This window comes from Eriocheir sinensis, chromosome 19, assembly GCF_024679095.1.
Source record: "Eriocheir sinensis breed Jianghai 21 chromosome 19, ASM2467909v1, whole genome shotgun sequence".
NCBI lineage: Eukaryota > Metazoa > Arthropoda > Malacostraca > Decapoda > Varunidae > Eriocheir > Eriocheir sinensis.
The window spans coordinates 17,240,011-17,250,010 of NC_066527.1; the positions used below are offsets into that span (position 1 = coordinate 17,240,011).

Sequence of the window (10,000 nt, forward strand, 5' to 3'; positions counted from 1 at the left end):
GACTAGCTATACAACAAAGTGAGGTCATTCTTTGTTGATATATACCATAAGGTGCTGGCTATCATGTGTTTGAAGGTACCCTAAACTTAACCTAACCTAACCTAACAAAACCCCAAACAATTAATAAATGTCTTGACTCAGAAAATTCATATATGCTTCTTTACTAATGAGACTATCCATACAACAAAGTGAGGTCATTCTTTGTTGATATACACCATAAGGTGCAGGCTACCACGTGTTTGAAGGTAACAATTAATAAATGTCTTGACTCAGAAAATTCATATATGCTTCCTTACTAATGAGGCTTTCTATACAACAAAGTGAGGTCATTCTTTGTTGATATATACCATAAGGTGCAGGCTATCATGTGTTTGAAGATAACCTAAACTTAAAACAAAACCCCAAACAATTACGATAGGTCTTGACTCAGAAAAATCATATATGCTTCTTTACTAATGAGACTTTCTATACAACAAAGTGAGGTCATTCTTTGTTGGTTCACGTCACCACCACCACCACCACCACCACCACCACCACCACCTCTTTCATCGCCATCACTTTTCTCCTCGGCAGGTGGATCGGGTAAACGAGCATCAATTACCTGTGCCTTTGACGTGCCTTAATTAGGTGAAAAAAGGTAAATAGGAAGATGAATACGTGATTAGGTCAAGGGCGTCTTTTTTTATATCGGGTCACGTATTGAGGTCACAGGGTTACACCACTTACTACGTTTCAGGGATTAAATGTTCGTTTTCTATCATTTTGTAAGTTCGTTCATTTGTGGAAAGGGAAAGTGTTTGTTTGTTTGTTTGTTTGTTTGTTAGTTAGTTAGTTAGTTAGTTAGTTAGTTAGTTAGTTAGTTAGTTAGTTAGTTAGTTAGTTAGTTAGTTAGTTAGTTAGTTAGTTAGTTAGTTAGTTAGTTAGTTAGTTGGTTGGTTGGTTGGTTGGTTGGTTGGTTACTTAGTTAGTTAGTTAGTTAGTTTGTTTGTTTGTGTGTTTGTTTGTTTGTTCGTTTGTTTTTTTGTTTGTTGTTTAGAGAACGGAGATAAATGACACCTAGATTGTTTTAGCAGTAAAGGAAGCAGCTCAAGGGTAAAAGTAAAATATAGAAACAACAACTTACTTTTTCTACTCTAATCAAGTCTGTTCTACTGTACTTTAACTCTATCCTATTCTTTTCTAGAGTGGTCAATCCGTTGCCTGTATACCTCTGCCAAAGTGTCAAATAAGGTCAAATAACTGCCATCCAATCCCGTCAACAGCTTCAAATTAGGTCAAAGTCACCTGTCAATTCGTTGCTAAATGATCACAGTCACTTGGTCAAACTAGATCAGAAGGTCATCGAGTTACTATTTAAACTAGGTCAAGAGCAAACTCAGGTCACACATAAGTCATTAGGGATTATATTATAAGTTTGGTAATTTGTTTGATAGTTTAGTTGATATTATTAATCAGGTCAAACTTACTAAAGATGTAGGTCATGAAGTTCAGGTTAATTAAATTATGTCAAAAGCCAATTAAGATAATTACCAAAATCATTACGAAAGTTTTTCTTCATTTGGTCAATTATCAAATATAAAGGTCACGAAATCACTTTATTTATGTTAGTGGGTCAACGGTCAAGGGTTTAAAGCTATGTAAACTAGGTTAAAGGCCAATTCAGGTCAAGGGTTTCTCTATCTTAGGTCAGAGTTACTCAACATATAGGTCACACGGGGTCACAGTTGGTATATGTCAATGGGTCAATGTTACAGGGGTTGAGGTTGCTATTTTATCCAGGTCAAACGCCAATTTAGGTCACGTTTCTCTACCCTAGGTCAGAGTTACTAAAAATATAGGTTACACGAGGTCACAGTAGATCTAATGTCACTAGGTCAATGTTCCAGGGCTTCAGGTCACGGATTGCCTTATTAAAGAGGTCAAGGTTAGGAGACGTCTTAGTCATGCTACACCAGGTCACGGGGTCACGCGGGCAATCAATAGCGAGCAGGTGTGCGGGTCAAAACTCTGCACAGGTGAGCTAGTCTACAGGTGCTTGGTGGTGCTTCCGGAGAGTCGAGAAAGTGGTAAAGAAAGATGTATTTTTTTGTTTGTTTGTTTAGTCGAGAAAGTGGAAAAGAAAGATGTTTTTTTTTTGTTTAGTCGAGAAAGTGGAAAAGAAAGATGTTTTTTTTTTGTTTAGTCGAGAAAGTGGAAAAGAAATGTTTTTTTTTTGTTTAGTCGAGAAAGTGGAAAAGAAATGTTTTTTTTTTGTTTAGTCGAGAAAGTGGAAAAGAAAGATGTTTTTTTTGTTTAGTCGAGAAAGTGGAAAAGAAAGATGATTTTTTTGTTTAGTCGAGAAAGTGGAAAAGAAAGATATATTTTTTTGTTTGTTTAATCCGGACGTGAATATTTTTGGCTCTCTATTAATCTTTCAGTTTTTCAATATTTATCTTAACTTGTCTTTCTATCTTTCTATGTACACGTCTATCTATCTATCTATATATCAATTTATCTGCATCTCTATCATTCTCTCACTCACTGCCTATTTTTTTTATTTTTTTTTATTTTGAGCCGAAGGTGAATCTCTCTCTCTCTCTCTCTCTCTCTCTCTCTCTCTCTCTCTCTCTCTCTCTCTCTCTCTCTCTCTCTCTCTCTCTCTCTCTCTCTCTCTCTCTGGCTTTCTATCTGTCTATCTATTCGTTTTCCTATCTATCTACCTATCTACTTTATCTATCTATATATCTACCTACCTGTGTCTGTTTGTCTATTCACGTCTCTCTCTCTCTCTCTCTCTCTCTCTCTCTCTCTCTCTCTCTCTCTCTCTCTCTCTCTCTCTCTCTCTCTCTCTCTCTCTCTCTCTCTCTCTCTCTCTCTCTTTGCCTTTCTAGTTTGTCTCGTGTTGCCAAAGAGAGTTAACAAACGCAAAAGAGGAAAAGGAAAAAACAGAAGCATATCAACTTTTTTTTTTCTCAGTTCGAAGCAGCAAGTTGTGGGATTTTTTCTTTCGGTTCTCTCTCTCTCTCTCTCTCTCTCTCTCTCTCTCTCTCTCTCTCTCTCTCTCTCTCTCTCTCTCTCTCTCTCTCTCTCTCTCTCTCTCTCTCTCTCTCTCTCTCTCTCTCTCTCTTCTGGCTTTGCGTCTCCTTCGTTTTGCAAGAGAAAGAGAAAGAGAAAAAAAATATCCCCAAGTTACCCAAGCACACAAAACAATATAAACAAACAAACAAACAACGTCCATGTAAACAAACGAAAAACAAGCAGGACTCCCAAACAAGCAAACAGCTGCGAACAGAAGAGGTAAACAAACAGCTACAAACTTAATCAAACAAACACTGATGCAAACGAAGGTAAACAAACAGGAATTCAAACACAAACAAACAAAAACATATACAAACGTCAGTAAACAAGGTAAACAAACACACGTACAAACAAACAAACACAAACCAACCAATACTAAAATAGGAACCCAAAACTTAATCTTCTTTTCTTCTTAACTTAATCTCCTCCTCCTCCTCCTCCTCCTCCTCCTCTCTTTTCCTTCTTTTCATTTGCTCCCTCTTTTCCCTTATCAATTTATCGATGATCTTCTCCCTTTTCCTTCTTTTTTAATCTCTTCCTTTTCCTCCTCTTCCTGTCTGTTCCCTCTTTTCATCTCCTCCCTCTTCTCCCTTATCTCTTTTATCAATCCTCTTCTTCTTTCTCTTTTCTTCTTTTCATCTCTTCTTTTCTCTCCTCTTCCTGTTTGTTCCCTCTTTTCATCTCCTCCCTCTTCTCCCTTATCTCTTTATCGATCCTCTTCTCTTTTCTCTCTTCTTTAATTTCGCATCTTCCCTTTTTTCTTTTTTTTTTTATCGGTCAGTTTCTCCTCCTCTTCAATTCATCCACCTACTCCACTTCCTTCCACACAAGAACTTTCACCTCCACTCCCTCATCTCCACCCTGAATTTTTCCGTTATACCACATCACACGTTTTTCCATTCCTCCACCTTCCGTCTCTCTTTTTTTTTTCACTTTTCCTCTCTTTCTTTTACAATGAACGCTTCTTTTCTCATTCCACCTCCATTCTTTCTCCCAACCTCTCTCTTTTTCCCCATCTTCACTAACCTTTCTCCCTCACCTATCTATCCTTTTTCTTCCCATCTTCACCAACCTCTATCCCTGACTAACCTCTGTTACTCTCTATATATATTTTCATCTTCACCAACCAGCCTCTCTCACTTACTAACATCATCTCTCTTTCTCTCTGTCTCTCTAACTCCGCTAACCTCCATTTCCACTCCCTCCTCCAACCTCCTGTCTCCCTCCTTTGCCTCCCAGACTCCTCTCCTTCTTAACCTCCCTCTCTCCTCTCCCTCACCTAACCTCCATTTCCTCTCCTTTCTCTAACCTCCTATCTCTTCCTCCGTTGCCTCCCAGCCCCCTCTCCTTCTTAACCTCCCTCTCTCCTCACCGTCAACAACCTCCAATCCATTAACATTATATTGAGATGACAAAGTGTGAAAAAGGTACGAAATCTGTCGCCCATAACTCTCTATCTCTCTTTTCACTAGCCTTCCCTCCCTAACCTTGTCTCTACCCCCTCCTTCGCCTTCCCGTCTCGTCCCCCTCACCTCCAGTATCCTTCTTCTTCCCCCATCACCCTCCAGCCTCCTTCTCTCTCTTTTCCAGTCTCTTTCCCTTCACCAGCCTCCTCTCTCCCTCTCCTAACCTCCCACCTTCTCCTCCCCAGGTCTCCGCATCACCAAGGTGGAGGTACCTCGCTACCTGATCGTGGGCAAGCAGGCGACGCTCCGCTGCCACCTAGCGCTGGAGGGGGACGTGCTCTACTCGCTGAAGTGGTGGAAGGACGGGAAGCAGTTCTACCAGTACATCCCGCAGAACGACCCGCCCAATGTGGTGTTTACCGTGCCGGGCATCACCATCAATGTGAGTAGAGGAGTGAGTGTGGAATAACTGTGGAATGAGTGGAATGCCTGTGGAATGAGGGTGGAATGACTGTGGAATGAGGGTGGAATGACTGTGGAATGAGGGTGGAATGACTGTGGAATGAGGGTGGAATGACTGTGGAATGAGGGTGGAATGACTGTGCAATGAGAGTGGAATGACTGTGGAATGAGAGTGGAATGACTGTGGAATAAGGGTGGAATGACTGTGGAATGAGGGTGGAATGACTGTGGAATGAGGGTGGAATGACTGTGGAATGAGGGTGGAATGACTGTGGAATGACGGTGGAATGACTGTGGAATGAGGGTGGAATGACTGTGGAATGAGGGTGGAATGACTGTGGAATGAGAGTGGAATGTGAGTGGAATGAATGGAATGATTGTGTATGTGAGTATTGGAGTGAGGATTGGTGGATTGGATGTGGGTGTGGGTGGGTGTGGAATGACGATGGGTGGGTGTGGAATGAGGGTGGGTGTGGGGTGGAATGGGTGGGTGTGGGGTGGAATGGGTGAGTGTGGGTGTAAAATGCATGTGCTGGATGAGTGTAGAAAGACAGAAATGAAGGTGTGTGTGAGTAGGAGTCTGTGAAATGAATGTAAATAACAATATGAGGGGTATGAATTTTTAACAGTAGAGGAAGCACGTGAAGGGGAAAAATAAACATAAAAACGGTAATTCAAAACGGGCCGCTCAAATATAATGCGTGTTGGACGAGTGTGTAATGAGAGGAAACAGTGAAATGTGAGCTTATCCCTTGAGGAATGATGATGAAATGGGAGTTTTGTGTGTGCGGAGTGCTGGGAGAAGAATTGCAAAAAGAACATAGATTGAGAGGGAAGTTAAAAGGTTAAAATAAACATAAATAAACATAATAGAATGAATATATACAGATGGAAACTAAAAAAAGAAAGAGAGGGAACGAGGAAGGAATACAGGAGAGAGGAAAGAGGGAGAAAGATAAAGATAGGGAGAGACGTGAAAGGGAAACAGGAGGTACGAAGAAGAGATAAAGATAGCGTAGAAAGGAGGGGAAGGAAGGGAGGATTAGAGAAGAAGGAGGGAGGGAGAGAGAGAGGAACATCTGTGGAGGAAAGATAAGGGAGGGAGGAAAGGTGAGGAGGAAACAGTTGTAGAGTACGAGAGAGAGAGAGAGAATGAAGGAGGGGGAGGGAGGAGAGGACGAAAATAAAGGGAAAGGTGCGCAAAAGGAATAAAAGAGTAGGCGGGGGAACAGAAATAAATAAAGGGAGAACAGATGAAAGAGAAAGATAGATGGACAGGTAAAGAGAGAGAGAGAGACCGTGTGTGTTTTAAAGATGGGAAAAAAATATATATGAAAATGAAAGAGAAAAACAAAAGACATTCTAATCTGTAATATGCCTTTGTTTATTTTTTATTTATGTATTTTGTGGATGTTGTTTATTTACTTACTTATTTTTCCCCCAATGTATATACAACAAATAATAAATGCTAAATAAATATATGCTGAAAATACTTACAAAAAACACGCATTTCACATTTTTCCTTCTTTACATACTTATTTTCCCCCTAATATAAATGCTAAAAATACTAATGCTAAATAAATAAATGCTGAAAATACTTAAAAAAACACGCATTTCACTTTTTTTCTTTTAATTTTCTTGCACATGGAATCTTTTACCCATTCATTTCTCTGATCTTTTCCCTCCCCTGCTTTCCTCTTTGCTTTCCACTCCTCTTTTTCCTTCTCCTTTTTGCTTTCCTCTCCTCTTTTTACTTCTCTTTACTTTCCTCTCCTCTTTTTCCTCCTCCTCTTTGGTTCCCTTTTCTCTTTTCCCTTCTCTCCCCTCACCATATACATCAATCCATCCTTTTAATTTCATCCCTTTCATTCTTTTCCCCTTCACTTTTCTTAATCCCTTCCTTTCCTCCCCTTTCTTCCATCTCTTCTCTCTCTTCTCCCTCCTTCCCTTCCCTTCTCTTCTTCTCTCTACTCTCCCCTATGATATATATCTATTTTTCCATTTATTTTCATTCCTCACTTTCTTTCTCTTCTCCTCCAGTTTTCTTTTTCCTTTCTCTTCTCTCCTTTCTATCTTCTTTCGTTTCTCTTCTTCCTCTTTCCTTCTACTCTTTCTCCCATCATATATTTTTTCCTTTTCCCTTCTTTCCTCACATTCCTAAACTGTCTCTCTTTTTCTCTTCTTCTTCTTCTTCTTCGCTTCATTTCCTTCCTTTCTTTATTTTGTCCTTTTCCCTTATTCCCCTCTCTCCCCTATTCCTTCCCCTCTACTCCTCTCTCACTATATCTATCTATCCATTAATTAATTTTCATCCCTCACTTTCCTTCTCTTCCCCTCCTATTTTCATTTTCCGTTATTGTTTCTTAATCTTTTCCTCCTTTTCCTCCCTTTTCTCTTCTTCCTCCTTCCTTTCTCTTCCCTCCTTCACTGTAATCAACCCACCCCTCTCTTTCCTGTTCTCCTCCATTTTCCTTCTCTCCTATCCTTTCTACTCTCTCTTATTTCTCTTCTTCCTTTTTCCTTCCTTTCCCTCTTTCCCACTACTCTTCCTCCACCATATATATATTTTCTTTTTTCTTTTCATCTCCTTTCTACCCTCTACGCCTCTTCTTCCTCCTTTCCCTTCCCTCCTTTCCCTAAACTCTTCCCTATATATTTTTTCTTCCTCAGACCTCGGTAAATTAGAACCCAGCTTTCCTATCTCGGCCCATCTCACCAGACAATAGCCCCTCACTAATTATTTTCTCCTTCGCTGTAACACAATAAAAAAAGATAGTCTCCCTTAAAATCAATTACCCTTTCATTCCACTCCATTTTCTACAATAATGGCCGACATCTATTACAATGGGTTTTCCTACTCCTTCCCCTCTCTCCTTTCTACCTCCTCCTCCTCCTCATTCTCCTCCGTTTTCTGTTTCTTTTTCTACCTTGTCCTCTTCCTTTCCTCCGTCTGCTATTTCTCCCTTCTTTCTCTCCTTCCTTCCTTTACTCTTTCCTCCATTTCCTCTTCTTCCTCTTCCATTATTCTCTTCTACTTCTGTTCTTTCCTTTCCCTCTTTCTCATATTTACTGTCTCCTCCTCCTCCTTAATTTACCTCCTCCTCCCTCTTCCTCCTCCTCCTTCTCCTTCACTATCCTTCCTTCCCTCTCTTCTATTGCTACTGTTCTTTCATCTTTATCTTTCTTCTTTTTTTTCTCTCTTCCTCTTAATCCTTCCTAATGTCTTCTCTCTCCTATCTCTTTTTCCTCTCCTCTTCCTTTTCCTCTTTCTGTCTATCTCTCTTCTCCCTTTCATCCTCTCCAGCCTCCCCTTATCTTATTTTCTCTCCCTTCTCTTCACATTCTCTCCACCTTCACTTTCCTCCATAATATTTCCCTTCATAACGTCCTTCCTAAACCTCCTTTCTCTCGCTCCTCCTCCTCCTCCTCCTCCTCTTTCTCCTTTCCCTCCCTCTCTCATTTCTCCTCATTACTTCTCTTGTTACCCACCATATACTGTTTACCATTCTCTTTTCCTTCCCTCTTTCCTCCTTCCCTACCATTCTTCTATCTCTTCTATATTTATTCCTTTCTTCCTGCTTTCGTTTTTCTTTCTTGTGTTATTCATTTTTTTACATTTCTTCCTTCCTTCTTTCCACCTTTGTTCGTTCCCTCTTTCCTTGTTTCTTACCTATCATTCTTCTCTCTCTTCTATATTTATTCCTTTCTTCCTTTTTCGTTTTTCTTTCTTTTATTATTCATTTTCTATTCCTTCATTCCTTCCTTCTTTCCATCTTTGTTTTCTCCTTTATCTGACACAAGCATCCACCTCCTTACCTCCTCCTCCTCCTTCTCTTCCTCCTCCTCCTCCTTCAGTTTCTCCTCCGTCACCCCTTGTCAATCCCTTCCCTTCCTCCTCACATATTTCATCTCCTTCCCTTCATCATCATATTCCCCTTAAGTCCTTCATTCTTCACTCGCTCTCACCTCCCCTTCTTGTTCTTCTTCTTCCTGTTCTGCTTGTTCTTCTTCGTCTTCGTGATATGATTTTTTTTTCCTTTTTTTCTTTTTTTCTTATTTTCTTCTTCTTCTTCATCTTTTCTCTTCTCTTTTCTTCTTGTTCTTCTTCGTCTTCTTGATATGATTTATTTCCTTTTTCTTTTTTTCTTATTTCCTCCTCCTCTTCTTTTTCTTCATCTCTTCTCTTCTCTTTTTTTCTTCCCCTCTCTTCTCCTTCTTCTTCTTCTCAAACAATTCACATCTTCTCGTATTCCCCACTTCTACTGTCCTTTTTTTTTTGCTTTACTTTCATATCCCTTAATTATCTCTAACTATACAGGTAAGGAAGATATAGACAGGTAAAGACAGGTAGGGAAGAAGAAAACGTAGAGAGAAAAGACAGACAGACAGACAAAGGGAACGATTGCTGGACAGACTGAGACAAAAAAAGGAAGCAAGGCATAAAGTAGACAGATACAGACAAATGGAAGGTTAGATAAACAGACAGACAAACACAGAGAGACACAAACACACACAATATCGCCTTATCTTGCCCTCCCTCCTTCCATTAACCGCTTCCTCCTCTTCCTCCTCCTCCTCCTTTCCTCGTTTTCCCTCCACGCCCAAGGCAACATCTTCCTCCCATTCTCTTGATGTCCCGTGCAATGTTCCTCCTCCTCCTCCTCCTCCTCCTCCTCCTCCTTTCCTGCAATACTCTTACCAATTCCTCCTTCAATTTTCTCTCATGTTCCGCGCAATATTCCTCCTATTTTTCATATTCTTGAGCTATATTTACTTCTCCGTCTTCTTCTTTCTCTTCCTCCTCCTCCTTCTCCTTTACTTTGTCTTCCCTCCTTTTCTTCCATCCTCTCTACCTTTCTTGTCTCAATCCATTTAAACAATTGTAGTATTTTTTCTTGTTTTTTTCTTTTTCTTTTCTTCTTCCTCTTTTCGTCAATTTTTCTCTTTCTCTTAATGTTTTTTTTTCCGTTACTTTTTATCATTTTATTTATATTCGTGTTTTTTCTTTGTTTTTCTTCTTTACCATCATCATCATCATCATTATCAAGTACTTCAAATTCAGGTTCCTCTTCTTA

At 39.9% G+C, this 10,000-nt stretch overlaps 1 protein-coding gene across 1 annotated transcript in view; it reads left to right on the top strand.

The window, feature by feature from the left end:
• Window positions 1–10,000, top strand: part of LOC127000826 (cell adhesion molecule 3-like) — a 102,653-nt gene that overhangs the window by 1,668 nt on the left and 90,985 nt on the right. Inside the window, exon 2 of the mRNA XM_050864884.1 lies at window positions 4,709–4,905. Coding sequence (XP_050720841.1) covers window positions 4,709–4,905 — 197 coding nt within the window. The remainder of the gene's footprint in view (window positions 1–4,708; window positions 4,906–10,000) is intronic.